We start from the raw sequence: 26,597 nt of genomic DNA, 5'->3' as shown, positions 1-26,597 counted from the left end.
ACATTGCAGTTGTGGAGACTTCCTTGGGTAATATGCATTTGAAGTGTACCTATACTTTAAGATGCCATATTTCATTACACCTAAACTTCATTTACTGTTATATTCTACACCTGTATATACCAATTGATTTAACACTGTTTAATAGTGTTTTTTAACGTTGATGCCTTTATTATCAGAGCCCTTACCATGTTAAAACATGGACGGTGAAATGTCAAGCTGTTTTACCAAACTGCTTGACTCTGTTATGGCTTTATAAAAAGGGAGCAGTTTTACCAGTTTTGTTTTTAGAAATAGTGTCATTCATTCTAAATAACTGTGCTGTTGCACAACCTATAACTCTTCCATTTCTCAGCATTGCAGGGATCAGTTGCTGGCATATCCTTAATTACTTAATGAGTACAATTAATCAATTAAGGAATTAGTTTCTCCTGTGGAAACAAATGAGAGGATTATTGTGTAGTGCCCTTCAGCACACTCAAGGTTGTTGTCTGTATTGGATATGTGACGCCATCACAGAGTGTGGTGCACGTTTCTCTCTCCTGGGCAGAGATCAGTAATTCGCTGATGGAGAAGATGCAGGCTCAGGAGATTCTACGTAGTCTAAGGCTGCCAGAATTGGATGAGTTCAGCCAATTCTTCCACTCTCTCCCTGCTTCCACACTCATGGGCATCGGAGCACTGGCGGCTATAATAGCTTACTGGCTCGCCACACGACCAAAAGCCATGAAACCTCCTTGTGACCTCACCCAGCAGTCTCGGGAAGTTGAGGTGAGCAGACTCTTTCCATGTTTTATTGATTAATTCTTGACATCACTGGCTGCAGAACTCCAGAACCTCTTTGTCCATAATAATAATTGCCTTAGGTCATAGTTTCTCTCTGACCCCTACCATACAATTGTAGGGCTAACACTAATGTAGTTTTTTTCTCCATAGTAAAAATCTTATTAATAATTAAGACATTCAAACTGTCAAACAGCCGGTAATAAATTTTGCTAACCACACTACAGTGGTGCTAGAAAGTTTGTGAACCCTTTAGAATTTTCTGAATTTCTGCATAAATGTGACCTAAAATGTGATCAGATCTTCATCTAAGTCATAAAAATAGATAAAGGCAACCCAATAAAACAAATAACACGCAAAATGATATACTTTTTCATTCATTTATCGATCAAAATGATCCAACATTAAATGTCTGAACATTTATGCAGAAATTCAGAACATTCTAAAGGGTTCACAAACTTTCTAGCACCACTGTATATTTTGCCACTATCTGTCCGTTTTATATTATTAATTGTAGTATTATGGTATTTAAATGTCTAAAATATCATTTCTATTGATTTTCATACCCCGTGAAGACACAGGACTGAGTCTTCTGCTGCATGATAATTCTGGCTCTGAAATGTTTGAATTCCTGGTTGTATGAAACATTTGTAGTCATCTTCTCTCTTCTCGATTGCTATGTTCGCATAACAGCTGTCACTATATTTAGCTTTTAGATTTTTCTGCATAGAAACCATGAAATATTTACTACCTGAATGCTTTACATTTTATGCATCCTTAGTGTCATGCCAAGTTTTTGTATATTGTTTTTCTTCAGCCCTATCTTTAGCCCATCAGTAGACACAGGTATTTCTTTTCTTGGTTAGTGGATTTCATTCTTTTGCACTCCCCAAGAGTGTCCGGAAAAGCAAAGCCAAGCAATTGCTTAGTTGCCAAGGCAGCAAATTTGAATCAAATAAGAAAGCAGGAAATATTTATTGCAGTATTCATTCAATAAATTCTGATGGAAAAAAGAAATGCAACACCTCCTTCTCCACACTCTGGCCCTCCCGTCTGCGTGGAACAGGCTGAAGAGTGACTCATCCATGAAGAGGACCTGATGCCACTGCTGATGAGTCCATCGCAGCCTCTGTCTGGCCCAAGCCAGTCGGGTGTGATGTTTAGGAGGGGTGAGTGGCAGGCCTCTGACAGGTCGCCTTGTTCTAAGGACAGCAGCATGGAGTCTCACTGTCCTGTCACTGATGCGGGAATTGTGTCTGCCGGCAGTACGAGTGGCAGATCTAAAACGATCTCTCAGATGGACCAGTCTGATTCTGACTTGAGAATCTGCATTTTATGTTTCTTTTGCATTTCTTCTGAGATCACAATGTGCTTCTTCTTCTCTCCATGCAGCACAGTGATGGAGCCCACAGATCAGTACTGGGGGACACTCCCAAGCTGCTAACCCATTACCATGATGATGCCAAGACCATGTATGAGGTGTTCCAGCGGGGGCTGCACATAGCTGGTGTGTATCTGAGAAATGACATCAAGACATCAAGGAATATTTTACAAAGCGCTAGAGTTGCTGCCTCTCTCCCATCAGCCTCATTTGTGTATTTTATGGAGCAAATACAGTACAGTTGATTCTTTGCAAGAGGTTCAGCAGATCTGAAAATGTATATATAGTGACAGATCCTTCTCTGGGGTAGCGTGACTTGAAGGACCTACACATGTGCTGTTTGGGGTAAATTCACTCAGGCAGGATCAGTCCAGTGCTTCCCAACCCTCCCTTGCTATTCCTTCAATTGTTTCTCTCCTTAGTTCTGCACTAGTTCTGAAATACTGTATATTATATAGTATATAATATTATAGTACATACTGTTGTATAATAGTATTATTTAATAGTATATAAAATCATCATTTATATTTTAAAGTCACAAATTACGTAATATTATTGTATCTAGTCAGAGAGTAGCCTAGAAGATCCAGTTTGGCCAGAGGTCAAGAATTTTAAAGATAGACCATTTGTCTACTGCAATTTTTCTAAAGTTCATTTCAGCAGCTAATACTCATTGTCACATATTACGTCACGATGATACCAATCTAAGCTGCAGACACCTTTTGGCTGGGCTTACTTGATTATACTGTGTGGAAGTCAGGTCTCTTACATGTGCTGTTGATTTCCCTGCTTCCAAGTGAGGAACTGCACATCTGATGATGCACGGTTTCCAGTGCTCTGTTCTCACTTCATCACTTCAGCCTGTTTTGTTTTGTCTCAGTATCCTAATCGCATGATCTGAATAGGATGTTTATGTTTCCAATCCCTACAGAAATCTATGTCATGTAAATGACTTTTCAGGTCATTGCTCTTTCTTTTCTTTTGTCTGAGCAGGAGATGGACCTTGTTTAGGATCCCGACAGCCCAACCAGCCATATGTGTGGCTGTCTTACAAGGAGGTGAGTAAATTCGTTAGCAGTGGGGGCTGCTGCTGGAGCCTTTTTCTAGTTAAGACCTTGTTTAAAATGAACAGGAAGAGCAGCGTATAGCACTTTCCCCTGACGAGAAGAATTGCATTTGTTAAGTGCAGTAAATATTTAAATATTCTGTTTCAAAGTGCAATTAGAACATTACCCTTCAGTACTCATCAGCTAGTTAAGTAGACACAGGCACCATCTTTTAATTTAGAAATTACTCAAATCTAGAAAATGCTGTAGACTTTGCAGAGTGTTTGAAAAACATTAAGTCACTAGAGCTAATAAATTAACACATTTGTATGTATGGACCAAATTTCCAGGCTTCTGTTTTGTTTGTCTTTCACAATGAGATGACAAGTAGCAGAGGTGTCAGATGTATTTGGAATGCACCAATAAATTAAACTCTGTGCTTTCTAAATCTAATTGAAGCGTTATTTCGGTCCCTAATAATATTGCAGCATACCAGATTAAGAAATTAGTCTTATTAATATATTCCTTATTTATGGAATATACTGGTAGCTCAAATAGAAGATTTATCTTCATTCATTAAAATTATTTATCTCTTTCAACATGAACTAGCATTGGCTCTACCCAAAATGTTTCTGTTTATTTAGTGAAATTATTTTAAATTAATCCATGTTTAATTTACATTACATTACACAAGCACGATATACATACGATTTCAAACCCTCTTTTTGACTTCAAAGTCCTCTCCTAGTTTATTGAGCAAATTTCAAAACTAGCCAGGAAGAGCATCTTGCTCTTGAGTACATTTTGCTCTTAAATTGCAGAATAATTCTGATCAAATTGTTAGTTTTTCACCTGCACATAATTTTGATATTAAAATTGGCTTGATTTTGAGAGGAGTGCAGGACAGCATAGTGGATAAGTCTTTGGACTCATGATAGGTAGGTTGTGGGTTTGATTTGATGCTGCAGACACTGCTATTGTGCCCTGAGAGACGTTTTCCCCCAGTTGGACATTGCTGGGGAAATAATCCCCTAAGACTGACTGGTGTCCCACCTAGGGGAAGTCACGTGCTCTCTAGTCTGCTAAACAATACAGGAACCAGCATGAGCTCTGGTATAGACTTCATCTCTGTCTTTAAGTTTTAGAGAGAAATAATATAATTTAAGCTTTGCATTATTTTGCAGTGTAATCCTGTAGATCATTATTAATTGACTTCTCTTCAAACTGACTTCTCTTTATGTAATTCTTTGTGTAATAGTGTGTTTACAGTGCACTGTTTACAGTGCAATCATTATGACACCACTATGAAAGTACTGTAGGTTTAAATGTTGTACTATCCAGCTGGGCTTAGGGACAGTTGGCTCACCATCTTGTGAACTAAACCCTATTAAACCTTTTGCAGATTTGCAAGTGCTGGTTTTACAGGAAGAACACTGAAGGAATTTTCGTCTTCAGTTAAAAAAATACTTGAGTGCAAAATCTTATCAATCTATCAAAATCTTTTCTTCTAGGTTATCTCTAGGGCAGAGCACCTGGGGTCAGGGTTAATATTCCAGGGCTGCAGACCTTGCCCTGACCAATTCATTGGGGTATTTGCACAAAACAGGCCAGAGGTGAGGCAGAACCTAGAAATTATGAATATAACAGAATGAGTGAGAATGCAGTGTGCTGTGTGCTGTGTGTGATATTTTTGGCTGCCTTGACATCTGTTTTAAATCTTTAATGGAATATTTAGTGACCACATTGTCTTAAATAGAAGGAATGATATTTTATTGATTTCTAACCATTAGTATTGGCATCCTGTACCCTGATTTTCACAGTACTCAGAAGCTAAAGAAGGTTGGGCCTGGTCATTAAGATCAGATGGTACTTTTCCCTACATATCAGAACTGGTGTCAGGTGTTAACCCCAGTGTCCTAGCTAGTTTAAGCTTTGGGTATTCAGAATCTGGCATACCTACATTTTCCTCTTTATTTAAATAGTGAAATTATTTCTCACTTCTCCACTTTGCTTATTGTGTAATAGACAGGCTGTTGAACAAGGGCTACTGTGTGTCACCCAGGTTGATGCTGCCATTTCACTGGTGGATGAAGGGAATGCCCTTCTATGTGTAAAAAAATGAGTTCCTTTAGGACATTTTTTGAGACACTGTGGCAATCACCCACATTATAAGCATCCTTAGTGATGTGTAACCTTATTAGTTGAGTTCCTCCTGGAGTATAAACTTTTAACACCTTTCAACATTTATCTTAAATGTGAGAGGTTCTGAAATCTAGCAGCTGGTATGTGGAGTTCATGCTCTTTTCTAACACCATCCCACTTTTTGAGGGCTGAAACTATTTAAAAACATTAATTAAGGGCTCAGCGACCTTAATTAATGAAGAGCTATGCTAGAATAAAATGACAAGAGATACATTACTGTAATGGTTGGTAAACTCTGACCTCAACGTTTATAAATCCTAGTCATAATGTTTGTTTGCATTTTGTGTTTCCATTTATAGTGGATTATTTCAGAGTTGGCCTGCTACACTTACTCTATGGTGGTAGTACCACTTTATGATACTTTAGGACCAGATGCTATTCGCTACATTATCAACACTGGTAAGAGATAATGTCTCCTATATGCCATATATTTCTGTATAAATGGTGCATTTCTATTTGAAATTTAGACATTCCCTATGGCACGATGCATTATGTGGCTCTGTTGTTAACATAATACATTCATTTCTACTTACTGTATGTATTACAAATTAATTACTAGAAATATAATCCTGTTTTCATTTACAGTTTGAATTAATCTTTTTATGTAGACATTAAATTATGATTATAGCTTTTGTTTTCTTGGATTCATCACTAAATAACCACACCTCACCCTTGTTGAACTTTGAAATTATTTTTTGCAACTTGGACTTACAGCTATGACCCCTGTACTGCACAGGGAAAAGGAGGACTAGCAGACATGCTCCTCTGTCTGAGCTGTTCATCTTTTGACATGTAGCAAGCTCCAAAGCACCTTAAAGGAGAGCTACTGCTGGTATATACTGTACAGGTATCTCACTGGCTACATGGTGTATACTGTATATAAGGTGACATATACTGTATATCTCACTGCCTATATGTTGTATACTGTATATAAGGTGAGGCATACTGTATATCTCATCAATTGTCAATGATAGCCTGCAGGTCCCTAGTTTATAGACAATGGCTTAGCCCAGTAATGCCCCTGCCCTTGAGGTGCACTGTGAACTCCTATGCCTTAACTCGAGGACACCTGGTCCCTATCACCTCCCGACATAATCCAAACTGAGACCGGTGACATCTGAGCCATAGGTTCCAACCTGCACACTTAGAGAGTACCGTAACTGCTAACGCTACGTGGGGAGCCTTCAAAACTTTCTTAGGAGTCAATTCTTGAGAAATGTCTTTCAGACTGAAGCAGTTTTTAAAAAGTTTTTTTTTTCCGTGCGGGTGATTTTTCAGCGGAGATCTCCACAGTTATATGCGACAAGCCAGAAAAGGCTCAGGTCCTGCTGGGGAATGTGGAGAGGAAGGAGACACCAGGACTGAAGACTGTCATCGTAATGGACCCTTTTGACAGCTCCCTGGTGGAGAGGGGTGTCGGATGTGGAGTGCACATTCAGTCTATAAAGGAAGTTGAGGTAGGAACAGAGACAGCTCTACCTGCTTTCCCTACGGGTATTAAATAAATGTCAGTTTCTAATACCCTAATTAGAGAACAGTTCTTTTACACAGTTACATTCCTCTTTTTTTCATAAAGATATTGTATGAATTCTGATGAGTATAAAAATAAACAGAATTTTTTTATTTCTGTGCACCATGTAGTTAAATCTCTTCAGTGGTATCATCGCCTATGCTTGTGGCACTTTTGGATGGGCTGCCTGACAATGAGGTGTAGCACATCCATGTAGTACTATATTAGGCTGTATTTCATTTTTGCACAAAAGCTGTTAATCTGTAATGCATGATCAATAACCACAGTTTTTCCTTTTGTTTTCATAAGTACATCTGGTGCTTGTATTTTTTGTCTAGATAGAAAGCTGTTTTTGTCTTTTTTTTGGCACTGATTACTTTTGTGCAAACCTGTCTTCAGTTGAATAAACACAATAAATATTTTTTCTCTATGGCGCTAATAAGCTTCCATAGTCTTCAGCAGTGATGGAGGTTTTTGTTCTTATATTTTTGTTCCCTCTAGACTTCGGGGAGAGCACACCACAGAGTTCCCCTGGTAAGTCCTCACGGATTATTTTCCACCTGAATGCTGTTCAGTAGACAGGGAAAGCAAACTTACCTTGAATTCAAGCCATCAACCAGGTCTGTACTGTCTGTACTTTCCATGATAATGCAAGATATTTAAGGGCGCATCCTTCTATGTGGAATTGGTCTCAGCAGGGTAGGTGTAGAAGATTTTAAAGGGAAGTTTAATGATAAAAACCACAGCCCCACTATGTACTTAATCCTTTAAAATTTTGTCTTGATTCAAAGGTACACTATATCCTTTGTGTCTATTTTGCATTCTAATCAGAATTCTTCAGCTTTGTAGCAGATGGAGAATATTTAGATGATGGAATATACTCCCTTGAAAAGGTTTTAGTGGACAAAGACATAAAACATAGGTAGTTAATACTTATGAGGTTATTATTTTAGTATTTTTACTACTGTAAAAGTATGTGAAAATGTGCAACATGTATAAGTTCCTTGTGTTTATATAGTACATTAAATTTGCCAAAGAACATTGGAACACAAAGAACAGTGGACTCAAAGAGTATGATACAGTCATTTTTTGTGTTTTGCATCTGCAAACAGTGGTGAATGACATTGTTCACGGTATGCCCATATTAATAAATTATATTTGCCCTGTGAGGATGATTCTGGTGGTTTCCACTCAAAGGAAGTCTTCTGAGGACCATTATTCTGTTAAACAGAACTGAAATAGCACAGTCTGATATTTTCGTTCGTATTCATGCTTTAGGTCAGAATTGACCTCAGTTTTTGCACGCATTCAGATATGATTTCAGTTTGTTGAGACATATCTGTAAGGCAACTGCATAAAAAAGGTTACTTTTACATGAATATGTCCCTTTTCACACAAATAAAAAATTATCTTATTTTCCATTTGTTTTTGTGTAGCCTCCTCAGCCAGATGACTTGTCCATTGTGTGTTTTACCAGTGGCACAACAGGTACTGTATGTTTGTAACTATACTCCAGATCAGATGTCATATCAAATATCAAATCTACTGTACATTTTTTGTGTTTTGTTTTACACAATGCATGCTGCAACTTCCCTATCTATGTAAACGTCAGTATATACAAACAACTGAACAATTTATTAACCATCTATTGAAATGCCAGTAGTATTTTACATGATGTTGTGTATTTACTCTACATTATGAGCTACATTTTTTTCTTAAACACTTTGGAAAAGCTATATTTTGAGTAATAGTTGTTTAACTATGGTGTCCATCAGACTGGTTAAATCCTCACAGTGACTTAACTGACAAGTTTGACTGACTTTTTAGGCCATTTTTTCAAGGCCTGCAAGTACTGTAAATAACATTAAATACTAGTGTCTATAGACTTTGGTGCAGACTTATTAGTAGTTCATTATTATATAAAATAGTTATAAAAAAGGGTGAAATTGGTATAATTTTGAAAAAGAAGATAATCTTATTTGTAATTAGCATAATTTAAAAGCAAAGAGGAATTAAATATATATGTATACTGTATACAAGTAAAAAATTATATAATTTTTCATATTCTGTTACTATTTTAAGTTTGTATCACTATTAATGTTTGTTCTCACCTCTCCGAATTGTATTAATTGGATTTGGATTGTGTTTTGTTCATGCTTTTATTTCATTAAGAATAAATTATCGTAATGCTCATTAGTGCACTGTCTAAATCTGGTTCCAATGACAATGTAACTCCTATGTTGGCTTATGTCTTTGAAGATTTTGAAAGGCTTGGTTCCTAACTACCTAGAAGTAAATTAAATTCAGATGGGAGATCATACAGTAGCTGTGGAATTTCCTCAGAGACTCTGATGCCTTAAATCTTTGAAAATCTAATTTAAAGGCTCTTTTTCTTTTATTTTGTTTCATTCTCTATACAGGACTCTGAGAGTTCATATCAGTTCTATAAAAATGTATTATTATTACTATGGGTCTTGACTGGGCCAGTTAAGGTGGTTCACCTAAAATGACTCACCTATCTTGACAAATCCCTTGAAGTTTTTTTTCTAAAGTTGTTAAGCTGTTATATTTTTATGAGTCAGGGACAGGGGAGTATCACTTGTGTGAGTAAGTGAAGGAATTTAGCAGTTTCGTGATTCTTATCTTGTATATGACAAACAAAGAGTCAGAATGAATCGATTTGATTGATGTTTTTACCTGGATTTTTCTAGGAAATCCTAAAGGGGTGATGTTAACTCATGGGAATGTTGTTGCAGATTTTTCTGGCTTCCTTAAAGTTACCGAGGTAGGTGCCCATGGATAAAAATACTAAAAACAAAAAAGTAGTGAGATTACTAACATTTAAATTGAAAAACCTGAAAATCTTGTCTGTGTGCCTTCCCATTTATCAGTATGATTATTTTGTCTCTTAATAGACATCAGAATGTCTACATCCTTAAATTCAACATTAGATGTTAATAGTCTCAAATAGAATGTGATCTTAAACTTGATCCTGGAAGTGTCTGTGACCTTGTCTCCTTAACTAAGATAATTCTGAACAGATTAATTCCAACCCTGACTTTACAGTCTGGGTTACTTAACTAGCTTGAATATATTCTGTGTGCAACATGTTTGGACAAATAAATGTCAATACCTAGGGCACCTCTTATGAATGTGCATTGATTGGCTCCCAAAATCACTACTAATGCTTGCTCTGTGCCCTTCTTCCACAGAATCATCAGCTTTTCTAACTTTACTATGTCTGTACATTAAAGGTAAAGTTACCCAATTGTAGTGACTAAAAAAAACATACTTCTTAAAACTACGTAAAGAATACTCAAAATCAAGATTCCTTTAATTTGAAAAAAAAAAATTTAATGCAGATTTAATTTTTTTAAAATAACATTAGTTCTCTGTTACTAGAAGTCATTTATACTTTATGAACATTTTAATAATAGCTTAATCTTGTGAATGCACACATACTGTACGTCATTAATAGTGGTTTAATTGATTAAGCTTTTTTTATTTAAAAGCATGACATGTTGACTTAAGGATCTGAGGAGTCACAGTTTTTTGTGTTTTGGTTTTCCAAAACGCAGTGGGGTTTCATCAAATTTACCCACTTGTATGAAGAAAACACAATTCCAGTGAATTGTACTGTATACACAGTACAGTACACGTGCAAGTGACCAGCAACTTTGCTGGTCATTGGAACCTACAGTATCTTAACTAATGCCTTTCTTTGACCCTGCCTAACAATGCGGCTTATTTAACATTATTTTTTTCTTCACCGTAAACCTTGTATTGTTTCACTTTTTCTCTCTTTTTCCTTTTGTTTTTTCGCTACTTTCTTATGATTATTTTTTCTGTCAGTATCTCTCTCCTTTCTGTCTCCCATGCCCTTGCCCCTGCTGCAGAAAGTCATCTTTCCCAGACAGGATGACGTGCTCATCTCTTTCCTGCCTCTTGCTCACATGTTTGAGAGACTCATCCAGGTAAGGGGGATCGTCTAACTGGGTCACTGGTGTGGCCACCTTGCTTTGTCTTCCAGATGTCCAGACTCATTTCCTGCTTGACTTTAGCACTCATTTAAAAGGATAGACCAGGTAAGACAATAATGAGAAAGATCATGGATGTACCATAGTGCATTATTTAAAACATTTGTTTTTTTATCATCAGCATCATTCCCATGAAATAAAGCACAGTAAAGTTGAATGTTAAATATTAATAAAACATTATTGGTTGAAAGCCTCTTAACATCAAAAGGGTTTTCAAAACACATTCCAGAAAGTTATGAATATACCAAAGAAACAATAAGTAACAATATGAGCTGAAAATTTTACAGCTGTATTTGAAAGTAATAAATAATAAAAACTTAATTAACTAAAAACTGACAACAAATAACATATACGCATGGTAATACAAACAAACAAGAGAATGCAACCACTTTAAAAATGCAAAGTTAAGTTCTGAAAGTAAGTCTTAATCCTATTCTATAAAAATAAACAGCAGAGCAGAGCCTTTGATATGCACAGAAAGGGAGTTTGAAAGTCACAGAGCTTGCACGCTGAAACTGACTAATGTCTTCCTCTTAAGTCCCTCCCTTGGCATGTTGAAACTTATAGGTAGACAGCATCTCTGTGATATGCTCTGGGGCCATTCTGTTAAATGGTAGTTCAGATGGCAAGGGCACCTACTGTAGCTCCTCACCAGAAGGTTCTGGGTTCAATCCCAGGTAGGGGTGAGTGATATAGCTTGTTCTAATTCCTTCCAGACAGCTCCCAGTTCCACCCAGCCTGCTTTCCAAATGAGTACCGGGGGTTAATATTTCTGGGGGTAATAGGTGAGCTGGAGTGTGATGCTGACCACATCACCTCCACCTCCAAAGTCAGATGGTCAAGAAAAATGGTGGCCCTTGCCCCCCCATTCCCCAAGGCCTCGATGGCCTGAAAAGGGACTGACCTATTGTAATTATTAAAATCAAATCTAGATTTTACGTCCTAAAATGCATGCAAGTGAGTGGTTGGAGATTTTTTGTAATTTCTTTATCTGGAAGAAAAGGGCTCCTTTGTACCTCCACAAGCTTTCTTTCATTATACCATAATTCATTGGAGTCTTAGTGATCCCCATTTTTGCATATTATGTTGATGGTGTGGTATACCCAAGTATCCTTCTGTTTTGTGGCCCCAGTGACATACTTAACAAAATCCAGCAATTGTAAAAGACTTAATTACTCATGAGCTATTGAATCATTATCAGTGCATAAATTAAAAACTCCAAGTAAAAAACACTGTCATACTTAAATAAAATAGGTAGGGCAGTAAATTATTATGGTAAATTACTGGGCATTTTAATTTATACGAATAAGATTGTAAGACTTGTATATCACATGTATATTTATAATTGTAGATCACTTAGGAAAATAAAAGCTAACCTATCCCCTTCCTTTATTGACCATGCTTTCTGGACAAACCTATACTTTGTTGAGAAACATCAATCAAGGAAACACTTTCATCTACATAAGGCTATATCTTTGACAGGAATGAAAAAAAATATGATGTTGAGTATCATTCTGACCAAAATTATTTTTACAGTAGGAATCCTGATGAGGTTATTTATTTTGTTCTTATGACACAGATGTTACTGTGATTGTTACTGTGATATTCTTCAACAGCTTCCCTGGGCTTTATCCAGAACCACTCAGATTAAACATTGAGATAAACTGTATTCTGTAACCAAATCTTTAGGAGTTAACCTGGACTTGGATATGTATTTTTCTGTATTATTTTCTGCAAATCCCCATAAGCAATCCCACTTTGTCAGAAACTCCAGTGCTGTCAACGACACAGCGGAGTTTCAACCTCTGTATTAAGGAGAATAATCCAGCATTAGTAGACAACCCACAGCACCAATGGGGTCTGAACTAATAAATTCTCTGTTGCATTGGGAAACCACAGCAAAACTGTTATGAAATTCTAATATTAGAGCAGAAATTCTATGATGAATATATCAAGGCACACATTCACAGGGGAAACCTTGTAGCACTGTTTCAATCAATGTGAGACTGTGAGATACAGCTAAGGGAAGTTCACCCACACCCTTCCTGTGGCTTCCTGTCAAGTTGTTAGTGGCCCCGTAGTCTGGATTTGGCCTGCTGTTGTATCTCTGTCAGCAGAGTTCAGAATTAGGAACATGTCTACAAGATCAAAACAAAAATGTTGTACCTGGTTTGATGGAAAAATGATAAGCATTCTGATCATGATTCATCCTGTTTGTAGCTTTCTAAAAGGATTTTAAAAGTGCAGTCACTTAAAACTTTAAGACAAGGAGCACTTCCTGTTTGGCACCTAGACAGAATAGTTTAAAACAAACATCAAATTGTGCAACCTATGACAATAAATCTCGATTAGTGTTTGCGAATTGTTCTCTTAATAATAAACATTGTTATTATTGGTGGTGTTGGTGGTATTTGAATAAAGAACTATAAATACATTTATATATGTTATTATATGTTATATAATGTTATATATGAAATTCTCTTTAAAGGTCGATTTGTTTTTTTTAAGGGAAATCTTAAAAACTGGATTATAAAATGAAAAGTACTGTAGTTTAAAACACATCTGAAACAGTTTTGCCTGTAGTTTAAATGAAACATATAAGTGAGGATACAATAAAGACTGAACCATTTTATAAGGTATGGACTCTGGAGGAATTGACAACCAATAATTTGAATCTCTTTAAAAGAGCTATAAAAGCTGAGTGATGATTTAGCAGCAGTGTTAGTTTCATTGCCATTTTTTGCAAGAGTGCCACCTAGTGATTTAAAATAAAACTAAAGGAACAAAATGAATGGGATTTATTCAGGATATACATGTATAGACATAATGTATTTTAATTTTTTATTCACTTTACATGAAGTATTCAATGTTGACTTTGGAAGTGTGAAAAATACATGATTCCATCATGGATTTGCTAACCAATCATTAACTTCAAAGAGAATCTGAGCAGAAAGTTGAGAATGGCTTTTCTTGTGTTGTGTTGTGTTATACCTAGTCTGTAGTGTACTGTCATGGTGGAAGGATTGGTTTCTTTCAAGGAGATATCAGGCTTCTCTCAGATGACATGAAAGCACTTCGCCCCACCATCTTTCCTGTGGTACCCAGGCTGCTCAACAGAATGTATGACAAGGTGAGAGAGAAGGATTTGCAGTGTACTAATGGTCAGCCAACATTGCCCATTAGTGAAAAGAAGACCACAAAGTTTTAATGCACACTGTTTTACAGATCTTTAGCCAAGCCAGTAACCCTGTGAAGCGCTGGCTTCTGGAATTTGCTGCCAGGAGGAAAAGTGCTGAGGTTCACAGTGGGATCATACGGAACGACAGTGTGTGGGACAAAATCTTCTTCAGTAAGATCCAGGTGTGAAAAACGCTGCAGTATCAAATACGTCTAGAGAACAAATATACCTGAAGAGTCAGTTCAATTACTGGCTTTGGTGACCTCAGATCTAATTTGTGCATTAACAACGAATGCATCTTGACTGTGTGGAGGAGAGCATAGCTAGCCTGAGATGCAGCAGACTATAACAGACACAAAAATACCCATAACCAGGATAGCATCTGAGTAATAAAAGTGGTCAGGATTTATATAGTCAAATGAGAAATTTTTTAATTCTCTGTTCTTATTGTGATTCACCATAGCAGATTTCAAAACACTGTGATTATCAACATTGGACAAATTGAAAACCGCACAGTTAAAATGCTATATTTATCATGAAAAGACTAAGGAAAATAATAAGGACTAAGGAAATCTTTGTTTTGTGTTTCATTGTGGCCAACATGCATGTTATCTTCCATGTTTATGGCATGGCACATCAGATAACAGCACAATGGTGGTTAGTGGTGAAGCTGGGTAGCTGTGTAGATAACCAGCACATTGTCTTTGGCAGGCCAGTCTTGGTGGGCGGGTGCGGATGATCGTGACAGGAGCTGCTCCAGCATCTCCAACTGTCCTGGGATTCCTGAGAGCTGCACTGGGCTGCCAGGTGAATACAGACACCCAGTTCTAACCTTGCTCTAGACCTTTCTCATTTTTTCTTCTTAACTGTTTTAAATTGTTTCTGATCTCGGGTCTTTATCAGGAGCAGATAAAGCAACAAGTGTGTTTTGTTGGTTCAAATGTAAAGCCGACAAATGAACTTGCTTACAGTATCATTTATTGCAAAACGTGTCATCTGTCATGATGCATGTGCTTGTCATGATTTGTGCTGTAGGTCTATGAGGGGTATGGACAAACAGAGTGCACTGCTGGATGTACCTTTACAACCCCCGGTGACTGGACTTCAGGTGAGCAGAACCTCTGAAGAACTGAAACCTCTGTAGTAAGATATCATTTAAAAAGTACAAAACATTTAATGCTCATTCAGAATCTGTTGTATACAGTACATATATATGTATAGCTATCTTTAAATTTCTTAGAAACTCATCTGTCCAATGTCTTGTTAGTGCTGTTCTCTTTTTTACTTCACTTGAACATGTTCTAGAGCTCAAAGAGGATGTTTTAGAGAACTTGAACTTGAACTTGAACTTTATTGCCATATGTAACCGGTACTGGTACAATGGAATTCTTACTTACAGAAAGTCTCTCGATTGTAAAACAAGTGTAAAAAACAAAACAAAGTGCAAACAGTGCATCAAGACAATATACAAACAAACAGTAGACAATGTACAAGTAAACATGTAGACAGTTTGAATGTAAACAATACAGACGTGTAAACAATGACTGGAGATGTGCAATAAATAAGAAATCATAATGAGGTAGATGGTGATGGTGTAGGTGTGGTCCGAGGGGGATGGCTAAATGTGTTCGCCAATCTCACTGCTTGTGGATAGAAGCTATTGAAGAATCTAGTGGTAAGTGTCCATATGCTCTTATATCTCTTGCCTGAGGGCAGTGGGGTGAAGAGCTCATGCCCGGGGTGGTGACTGTCCTCTGTGATGGCCAGAATTCTACCATGGCAGCGGTCCTCATAGATCTCGGTGAGACCGCAGCCGATGATCTTCTGGGCCATATTGACCATTCTCTCCAGTGCCTTTCTTTCTCGCGAGGAGGTGTTGCCATACCACACGGTGATCCCGTTGGTGAGGATGCTCTCGATGGTGCAGCAGAGAAGATCACCAACACATGTATTGGCATCCCCCATCGGTTGAGGCACCTCAAGAAATAAAGGCGCTGCTGAGCCTTCTTCATGATAGAGTCAGTGTTCACAGTCCAGGTTAGATCTTTAGAGATGTGAATTCCCAAAAACCTAAAGCTGGTTGCTGTTTCCACCTCCGTTCCATCAATACTGAGTGGGCTGTGAGTGTGTGGCCTGTGTCTCTGAAAGTCCACTATTAGCTCTTTCGTTTTCTTTACGTTCAAGTCCAGGTTATTGCTATGACACCACCTAAGCAGCTGTACGACTTCATCCCTGTAAGTGGACTCGTCATCATCACTGATCAGTCCTATTATAGTGGTGTCATCTGCAAACTTAATGATGCGGTTGTTGCTGTGTCTTGCTGTGCAGTCGTTTAAAACAGAGAGGAATTGCAGGCTTCCCATTGCAGTGCATTAGTGTGCTTGTCATTTCTAGCAGTGTCTGAACCAAGCTAACAATCTCTTCAAGATTCTTGCTTTTACACGCTCTCTAGCCAGGTGCAAATCTTGAAGAGGCCAACAGGGACTGAGCACTTTATCCTGCATAGTTTCTGTGGTAAAATGCATTCAAATTGAGTACTTCAAAATGAATCTTACTATCTCGAATAGCAGCAGTAATGTTTTTTTTGTAACGGTTTCTTATATATCCGTACATGCATTTTGAAATGTCTTTTTCTTTGAAAAATGTATCACAGTGAAAAAGGATGCAGAAACAAGCACTTCAAAACTGCTGCATGCAGTAAAGACTTTGATGAATACATCCAGATAGTGGTATCAATGGTTTGATAAATGGTGTTCATTATAGTTTATTTAATAGCAAGTGAAATTTCTAACTTTTGAAAAACTTTTATAGGCTGAAACGTTAATTATTAACGTTCAGTAAACAGACATAAAATTTTCCATTGTTTCAACACTGCAGCTGCAGGTTGGCCTTATTTTGCAGCTTAGTATCTGAAGGGCTTATTGAACCCACATCCTGTTCTTCACTGTAAACAGCGTGTGTGAAAGGGTAAAGGAAAAACAAGCATTCATAAATCTTTAGTGAGACTTCAGCTTACAGTATAAAGCAGGGTACGTATTTATCTTCTCTGCCTACATTTTTCACTTTAGCTTGTGTGTTTCACTAAATAACAGAACATTGGCTGGGTGAGCTTGAAAGCCTTGTCTTTTAAAGTGAGGTGAACTTTTAAGGCCGGTAGTGGAGAGCAAACGAAACAAAGTACAAACACCTTTGAGAAATTAGCTGGAGTTTTATGGCAGGTTTGAAAAGGAGTTTGCCTTTCAGCAGACAAAAAAACCTGATAGTCATCATGTTAAATTAATCCCTTGCAAATAACATATTTGCATGCCATTGTTTCACCAAAACTGGTGAGTTTCACCAAAACAGTAGAAGAAACAGTAGAAGAAACGAAGCAGCAGTGGGCCTGCTGTTGCTATGCGGAAATGGATTAAAAAAAACATTAATGTAGTTAAACAAAGGCCACCACTGGCATTTTGCCAGGCGCATTCCCCTGCAAATGTAGTATCTCTTTATTATGTTTATTACGTATATTTGTTTTACTTACAACTACATGAATGTCACAAGCCTTAGCAAATAAGAAGTGGATGAAAAGAGATTGCTTAGTCAAGAGCACCATTCTGATTCATTACTGGATTAAGTGTGTTTCTGCAAACATATTTTTGCAACAATGCCATGAATTTTTTTTCTGGATTATGTCTACATCTGATAAACTCCCTCAGAGATCTCTGTGTTCTTCATTAGGAATTCAGTTTACATAGAGAATTCTTGCTGCATTTTTTATTTGTCCTTAACCCAAAGGCGTCTTCCGAATGCTGCTGGGCTGCTATTTCCGTTTGTTTAAAGCATTTTGCTAATGCTAATTTGGGCTGCTGGAACTATTATGCACAGTACAAGAGATGTATCTCTGGGGAATTCTGACACAAAAATCGGGTTTGTTACTCTACCGAAAATATCCAGCTATGAAACCAGATGTAAAGATGTAGAAATCATATAAATGTGAACATTTCTGCTGAGCTTCTTTATGCTGTTGAACGTTACATTTCATACAAACGAAATTACTCACCCGAGTGGAGAACTGCGTCAGTGTACAAACTACCAATGGGCAAGTTGAAGCTGATTTCACACAGAAAAGTACCCAAAAAAAGAGTGAAACATGCAACTTTTTAGCTATGGATCCTCTCACAGGTGTGTACAAAAGAATAAAAGTGGAGAGGATTTGGAAAGACAGAATGATAAATGCTCGAGGTTAAAGCAAAGGAACAATGAGGTGGAAGTATGAAATCCAAGGGGAAGTATGAAAAGCACACTTTATTGATTTGATTTGAGATTGAGTCGTCAATGCAGATCCTATTGCAAAAATATGCATTTCTTCTTCCTTTCTCCCATTTCCTCAAATTTTGTTATTTATTTAGCGAGGCCACTGAACTTCCAAAACAAAGCCCTCAAAATGCGATTTTCGTTGACAGGACTCTCTCCATTGACCGAGACCTCACCCCCCCTCCTCAGCATCAACCCCAGGAGGAATACACACATCCAGAGCCACATTCCACATATTACCCAGAGTCATCAAACACAACTTTACAGAGTGACCCATACGACCACACCTATTATTTAATACCGTCCACAGCTAAAGTGCACACCAAGCACTTTTTGCTGCACCAGAAGCTGCTATGTCAACAATAAATATATCTCCGACAGAACACGTATACAAGGTTCCTGGTTCCAGTTCATAGTCCCTGGTTCAGGTTCACTTGCAGAGTATCATGCATGTCCAGCAATCTTATTCTTATTCTGCAGAAGCTGCACTGCCAATCTTCATCAAAGGAACTGGAAGCTGACGGATTGCCTTCTCCAGGGAACATGTCAGAACACTGAGGATCAAGGACCTCTGCAGACTAATCCACAATTTCACCTCCTCTAGTCATGATCCCACTGACATTGCTGGCCTGTGTCCTTTTTGCAAGATTCAAAGGACTCTGCAATAAAGACATCAAAATCAACTGGGTGTACACATTTTCCCAGCACTCACTTATTAGCTGTCTTAGCACTCACTTATTAGTTCACTTATTATATATGGAATGTTTCAGTTCCAAGACTGATGTTGTTTGCACTTCCCCTTGAATATCTTTCATCGTTCTTGTACTCTTAACTTGACCCAATCATTCTTACATTTTGAAAAAAAGAAGAAAGAGAACACAACGTTTCGGCCGCGGAGCCTTCTTCAGGTGTGAGAGAGACAGGGCAGTAGCCCCCAGGGCAGTAGCAGTAGTCTCTCTCACACCTGAAGAAGGCTCCGCGGCCGAAACATTGTGTTCTCTTTCTTCTTTTTTTCAGCATGGAATAAACCTATTACTTGTTCCTTTTCAGCCTACGCATGCTGACGCAGCTACCCACCTGAATTCTTACATTTTGTTTCTTTTCCCCTTTTTGTCCCCCCTCTTAGTCCCGATTCCTCTGTTTGTTCTTTACACTTCTGAGGAAAGCTTCATGGCTGCCAAGTTACGCATTTTACAACTTTTTTATTTACTTTTCAGCGTGGAATTAATTTGTTCGTTCAACTATACACACTCTAACCTTCATCACTCTACAGTTTTCTTAATAAACTGCTCCCCCTCGTGGTTTCATATATTAAGCACTGACGTTAACGATTTGTTTTTGAAAACCTGGATGCATTGACTGAAATATTCTTTGTTCCTTTATATAAATCAGGCAATACAAGTTTTTCCAGTATTCCATATGCCATTGAATGATACATGCTAATTCAAATATAAAAGCATGAAATTCCCAGCTTCGTGGTTTTGATTTCCTGTTTTAACCTGTTTAATTGACTGTCATTTCAGGCCATGTCGGTGCACCACTGCCTTGTAACTTAATAAAACTGGTGGATGTTGCAGATATGAATTACTTTGCTTCAAAAGGAGAAGGAGAGGTGAGCGCAGTTAAAGCCAGTCTGTGTGGCACATTGTCCCTATTTATGCAAAAAACTGTTTCCTTATACTTGTTTTTTTAATTTTCTTTCATCCATTAAAAAGCATTTCAGTCCCAACCTGGCCATAGATACTTGCTGAGATCCTTTTTTGCTGATTTGCTTCATCAGCATCAGACAATTAACTTGGCTGGCAAGAGCATCCGTGTAATTGGGTAACAATTATAAAGCGTCAGAAGCACAAATGCTTACATGAATTACTGTTAGTACAGTACATCAAATCTGATGACTGAACGTTCAAAATAAAAATAAATAAATAAGGTTACAGAAAAGAGGTGGCTGTTCAGCCTATTCACATATGAAAACACTGGATGAAGTTGAATGCACTTTGAGTCCTAAATGTACTTGTGTCCTAGAAAACTGTAGATCCTGAAGTAGCCTTCATGATTGACTATGAATTTTTCATAAGCCTACCTGCTCATGCGCCTATTGCAAAACACTTCATCCCTTCACACTGGGATTTTTAGAGATCAGTACCAGCATTTAGGATCTTTATGTTCATTTATATACAGTAGAAATAGAGCATGAAACACCCTACACCCTAGAATCCTTATGCTCATGTACAAGGTTTTCGATGGCTTGGCACCTCAGTACCTACAATATCTGACCCACCTTGCAGCCTTTGTTTAACAGACTCTGGTTGTCGCCCAAACCCATCTACATTCTATAGAGGATAGGGAATAGATTTACACCTACAGTACTATAAAGTGCTTGGAGGTGCTACATTTAAATTGCATGAAAAGCTTATTATTTTAATATTATTACCCTGATAGTGTGCAAATTTCTTTTGAATCCAGGGATTAACCTTGTTGTCATGTAACCTTGTCTGATCCCAGAGCAGCAGTGGCCTTCTTGCAATGTTGTGGCCACAGTTAACAATGACAGAGTCACTTAACAATGAGCTAAATGAGATCTTCACAATGAGGAAATGTTCTCTCGAATATGCAGGTGTGTGTGAAAGGCCCAAACGTGTTCAAAGGGTACCTGAAAGACCAGGAGAAAACAGCCGAGGCCCTGGACAAAGATGGATGGCTGCACACTGGAGACATTGGGAAGTGGTTGCCTGTAAGTCTCCATCTGTCACTAATGGCATTACTAAAGCAGAGAATAAAAATAATGCTACATTCAGTAAATTAGTATGTGCATTATATCTATAGTTTGTTTAAAGTGTACGGAAATGTTTTTGCTTGATTCCCTTCACTTTGTCTGGTGTTTTAGGTAAATTGCCTCTTTCTTTGCATTGCGCAATATATCTGTTTATTCTGTTCTGTACAGAAAGGTTTATTCTGTCTCTTGGTAATTTTAGCTCTGAATCCCATAGTTTGTTCTACAGCTCATGCATACACTTTTTCTTATTTTACATTTCCTTTGATTAGCTTTTAGGATCTAGGTTTTGATGTTTTTATTTGTATTTTGCCAGAATGGTACATTAAAAATTATTGATCGGAAGAAACATATCTTCAAGCTAGCTCAAGGAGAGTACATTGCGCCAGAAAAGATCGAGAACATCTACATCCGGAGTGAACCAGTAGCACAACTCTATGTCCACGGGGATAGCTTACAGGTAGTGTATGTCTCCCTTTCAATGCAGTCCCCATGTTGCTTTCACAGTTGATCTTTAGTTTTATCAGAGGCCCAAGACTGACTGCAAATGTTCAAATGACAAACAGTGGTGTCTTCGTTTAAAAAACTACACATCAAAGTCTCCAGGACAGAAATAATATGTAACTGAATGTAGAATGATTTCTGCTGCCTTAATTAGCTGGTTTTGTTCCTTCACTACAAATATGAACCTTGTTGGAGTTCTACTTAATAAGCTAATTAAACTGAACCTGGTTGTTCAGTGAAGCATTCTGTGCTGTTCTGCTAACCTAACAATAGTACTGCTATGGTTTGTGTTCCAAAATATCTTTTAAAATTGCATCTCTGGTGCTTTTTACAGTCCTGTCTTGTTGGTATCGTTGTACTTGATCCTGAAGTATTGCTGGACTGGGCCAGGAAAAGAGGCATTGAGGAATGTTTTGGAGATCTGTGTAAAAACAAAGTAAGCATACAGTTCATCTTCATCTTAAAAATATACTGTACAAACACACCTTTTTATGGAATAGGTGATTTTTGAAGAAAAGATTAATATTTATTAGCAATGAAAGTTATGTTTTGTATATTTGGTTTCTTACAGTATTCATTGCCTTTTTGCTTCTTTTCTAGAAGTGAGAAACTTTAACATGAAAAAAAACTTAAAAGCGACATCAGAAAAATTAAAACTAAAAGATCTCCCTATTTCATTTCTAAGCAAATTAAATGCTCTACACAAACATGGAAGAAGGTTTTTAGGCATGGAATTATAGAAATGCACTCAAAATAATAAGCATATTTTGGGAACTCTAAAACATATAAATCATATTTAACTTCACAAAAGAAACAAAGCCCCAAAGAACATTCTTTCTTATAAAAACAAAACAAACTGGAGCCCAGGCAAATACTGTAATGTCTGATTAGTCTGCTCAATACTACTAATGCTTACAATTCACTATGGTGGACAACCCGTACACATAAGGTCGATTCTTCATTACTCCGTGGACTCTTAAAATAGGCATACTGTAGCATTTATTAAAACAACAAAGCAATACTGGATTTTAATACAGCCTTTTCTGTTATGTGTAAAGGAAGTGAAGAAAGCAGTAATGGATGATATGGTACGACTGGGAAAAGCAAGTGGACTCCATTCTTTTGAACAGGTCAGAAACTCTAAACTTCAAAGTGTAAAGGTCCCTGTACTGGCGAGTAAAATAGCAAGTTTTGTTTCCTCTTGCTAGAAAAGAGGGATATTAGGGATACACAATTGAAGGAAAAGATATTCAATATGTTGCATTTAATCTTAGATATGAAACAATATCTATTATATATTTTGTCTAAAGCTATTTTGACTGTGATAGCACATTCTGCAGAAATGGGGGGGAAAATTAGTAGCATTTGTACATATAATAACTTATATATGTTTACGTTATATATCTTATGTTTAATTACAAGGGCTGCATGGTAGCACAGTGTTTTGCTTTGCTGCCTTGCAGCACTGGGACCCAGAGTTCAATTCCAGACCTGAGATGCTCTCTGCTTGGAGTTTGTATGTTCTCCCTGTGTCTGCGTAGGTTTCTTACAGGTGCTCCTCCACAGTCCAATGACATACTGTACTGGTAGCCTAATTGGCTTTTGGAAAAATTAGCCCTAGGTGTTCGTGTGTGTATTTGTGTCTGTATATCTGCCCTGCAATGGACTGGTGTCCTGTCCATGTTGTATCCTGCCTTTTGCCCATTGCTTGACAAGATAGGCTTCGGCTCCCAAATAGAAGCAGTTAGAAAATGAATGAATATGTAATGAGTAGGTGGTGATTTGGACAATATAAACAGGTGGTCTGCATGAGTTCAGAAATGTATTTGTGTACTGTTTGGTAGTGTTCATAATGTATCTTGCTAGTGTCTAACTTAGACTCTCCCCTTCCATTAGGTCAAAGACATCTACATCCACAATGAGTTGTTCTCAATACAAAATGGCCTTCTTACTCCAACATTAAAGGCGAAGAGATCAGAACTGAGAGAGTTCTTTAAGGAGAAAATTGAGCATATGTATGCCAACATCTCTATGTAAATTAATAAATTCCCCTGATTTCAGAGAATATAGCAATATTGCTGTATATAAACCACATGTCCTTAACTCTTAATTAAATACAACATTCAACTATGAAAATGGAAGAAAACAATACAGGTTTTTGTTATTAGTACTGAAGGAGTCAGGCCTTCGAGTACTGGTCCTATCCAATGAGCAACATCCAGGCAATCTGGTGGGCTGATGCTCTAAAGCTAAAACCAAATTATCTGTCATTAATGATCTTCAGTTTTCATATTTTTTGCCCTGATAAAAAAATTGGATTTTCACATCTATCAAAAATAAACTATAAATGCAAGATTAAAGTGGCTTCAGGAAAATCCGAGGTTATTTATTCACAGTAAAAGGTATAACACTCTCTTGTAGTGTCCTGTATTGCTTTCTAATACACAAACGGTCTACAAGCTTTATGAAATGAATGTAAAGCTATATTGATATTGATATTTGTTTAGAGTTCTGATAGAGATATTCAAAACTCTTGGAAAACTCGTAAATGGCTTTAGTATTAGGACCTGGTATTAAGTATTAAGTATGGTTTTGAGTTTCTTGCAAATCAAAATAATTGCTTTAAAAAGGTGGAAAATTAGATATGAGTACATATCTAAACAATTATATGTAAAAGGATTTAAGTATTCAGTAAAAAACATCATGTGTATTAATCCTGTACACTGGAAAGCTTTAACATGATCCCACAATCAAAGAACGGCATTGCCAGGTATGGATAACAATTATGTGAAGTAAAATAAAGACACATTCTAAAATATACACAAACTGAACCTACTCTTTTTTGTATGTTTAAAATTATTAACCATGTAATGTACTGAAAGAACATACAGTATTGTTAAAAAATAGTGATATGCAAAAATGTTTCTTTTTGTTTCTGTTTTGTGTAGCACTGGGTTGACTTGGACTTGGAAATATTTGTACTGTCCAAAATGTATTTAAACCAAGGTCCGGTTTTGTACACTTATTTAAACTTTATGGTGAAAAGGTCTTCAATGATGTCACGTTGGCTTTCTAATACATTTAATTGTCATTTTTGTATGATAGACAGACCTTACGTTGTTAAAAAGTGTAAATAGTTCACCATGACCAAAGCCTTTGTCCCCTGTACACAGATTTCTCTCTATCACCATCACCAAAGACAAAAAGATCATAACCTCTAGTATGCTCATTATGAAATGTATTGTGGTAAAAGCACTGCATTGAGGTATACTGTATATTTTAATCTGTATGAATAAACATGAATGAAAGCAATGTATTTTAATCAGTTATTAATGTATATCTTTTAAAATAATCCACTTTTATAACACGTTGTCTGTAATACTATGTTTTAGGAGATGTTTTAGGAGACCTAACAGCTTCCTTTATTTCTCTGAAACATCTTATTTCCTTTCAGTTTACCTGTTCAAACATATTTTGTTAAAAACAAGCTACAATAAATGATAATGAGTTTGTCTAATCTTAGATGTTTTGTTTTTCTGGATTTACAAGGATTTGTGTGACCTCTGGATTCATTCTGGATTCATTCTGTACAAAGTAGTAAAATACAATTTTTCAGTTTTAATGGATTAGAGATTAAATATCCCATTTTCCTTTGTTTTTGTCCAAGATCCTGGTGTTGTGCTGAGATGTTAAGTTCATTTAATTTCTCAGTAGTATTTGACATGCAAATGTATGATTGGATGATTGGAGAATTAAGAATTTGAATTCATTCCTGCAGGTATGATTTACATGTCAATTAAGACATGGTAATATCTTCCAAATAGATATTCTTATATCTATATCTATAAAGCACATATACTGTATATTTTTAAATTATTTTCCTTCATGTAAAATACTTGAAGGTGCAATCTAAAATTATTTTTAAAAATGTGGAAACTTAGGAACAAATATAGATCTAAGCAAAAGTATGTAAAAAAAATACTTGAGAAGCCAGGAAGATATAGGATAGGCTTAAGCTTTTTCATTTTTATTTCTCAGATTTAAAGGGGTTTAATTATATTATCTGTTCATACATACACATTTTCAACAAAGATAGACGAATCACATGAGAGTCCTGAAGGTATCAAGGAGTCATTTGTGCAACAAAAATGATATATTCATTGAGAATTGCCCACAAATGACTTATTTACATTTTAAATCTCAATATTGTTTTTATCCTTCTTAACTTCGTGGTGTTATTAATCTGAATTAAAGGCTTCACAGATGTGAAAACTGTATATTGTTAATGAAAGTGCATGTGTTTGTATAGCACTCTTGTAATATGAATGTTCAAAGAATGGACTGGAAGCAAGTATTTTGCATGGTAAACAAAACCCAGCCATAAAGTATTTAATTAATTCAATGATTAACACTGCAAGGAGTGACATGACTGGCTGGAAGACCAACCAACTGCACTAAAAAATCAACCTGATGAATGTATTACACAGCATGAAATGAATTATGCTATACATGTATTATATATATATATCATATGTAAAGGAAATAAGATTAAAATAAATTATAAATATAGATGATTTCATAGTTTATCAAACTGCATGGAAAAAATAAGATGTGATTGTTATGATTTTTTGTATTTTTGTGGATTTATTTTGTAATCCACAACATTGAAATTACTCCCATTATTAAAGACTTATGAAGGTCTGTAGAGGTTAAGATTTAAATTAATTATATGAAACCTAATTTTGAGCTGTTTTCTATTGTATCATGGCTGTCGTTACTTTTGCATTAATTCGTTTTTCCATAAATTTTAACAAATAGGAAAAATAAGAATACAGCAAAAAATGTAAGAACATTGTAGAAATTTTACTTAATAAACGTTTATGTCTAATC

At 36.6% G+C, this 26,597-nt stretch overlaps 1 protein-coding gene across 2 annotated transcripts in view; it reads left to right on the top strand.

Moving 5' to 3' along the window:
• acsl6 (acyl-CoA synthetase long chain family member 6) overlaps positions 1–26,597 on the top strand; it is a 34,471-nt gene extending 7,874 nt beyond the window's left edge. For both annotated transcript variants that reach the window (XM_088931629.1, XM_088931630.1), the window contains exons 2-21: positions 548–768; positions 2,173–2,287; positions 3,155–3,219; positions 4,719–4,820; positions 5,709–5,808; positions 6,688–6,866; positions 7,421–7,453; positions 8,356–8,407; positions 9,631–9,704; positions 10,816–10,893; positions 13,952–14,086; positions 14,182–14,316; positions 14,846–14,941; positions 15,170–15,242; positions 19,954–20,042; positions 21,048–21,164; positions 21,520–21,663; positions 22,042–22,143; positions 22,766–22,837; positions 23,604–26,597. In XM_088931629.1, the coding sequence (XP_088787755.1) occupies positions 548–768; positions 2,173–2,287; positions 3,155–3,219; positions 4,719–4,820; positions 5,709–5,808; positions 6,688–6,866; positions 7,421–7,453; positions 8,356–8,407; positions 9,631–9,704; positions 10,816–10,893; positions 13,952–14,086; positions 14,182–14,316; positions 14,846–14,941; positions 15,170–15,242; positions 19,954–20,042; positions 21,048–21,164; positions 21,520–21,663; positions 22,042–22,143; positions 22,766–22,837; positions 23,604–23,744 (2,123 nt within the window). In that variant the 3' untranslated portion in view covers positions 23,745–26,597. The remainder of the gene's footprint in view (positions 1–547; positions 769–2,172; positions 2,288–3,154; positions 3,220–4,718; positions 4,821–5,708; positions 5,809–6,687; positions 6,867–7,420; positions 7,454–8,355; positions 8,408–9,630; positions 9,705–10,815; positions 10,894–13,951; positions 14,087–14,181; positions 14,317–14,845; positions 14,942–15,169; positions 15,243–19,953; positions 20,043–21,047; positions 21,165–21,519; positions 21,664–22,041; positions 22,144–22,765; positions 22,838–23,603) is intronic.

Source organism: Atractosteus spatula, chromosome 14 (assembly GCF_055471065.1).
Source record: "Atractosteus spatula isolate fAtrSpa1 chromosome 14, fAtrSpa1.hap1, whole genome shotgun sequence".
Classification (NCBI taxonomy): Eukaryota; Metazoa; Chordata; class Actinopteri; order Semionotiformes; family Lepisosteidae; genus Atractosteus; species Atractosteus spatula.
This window is presented reverse-complemented; position numbering and strand designations above follow the sequence as displayed.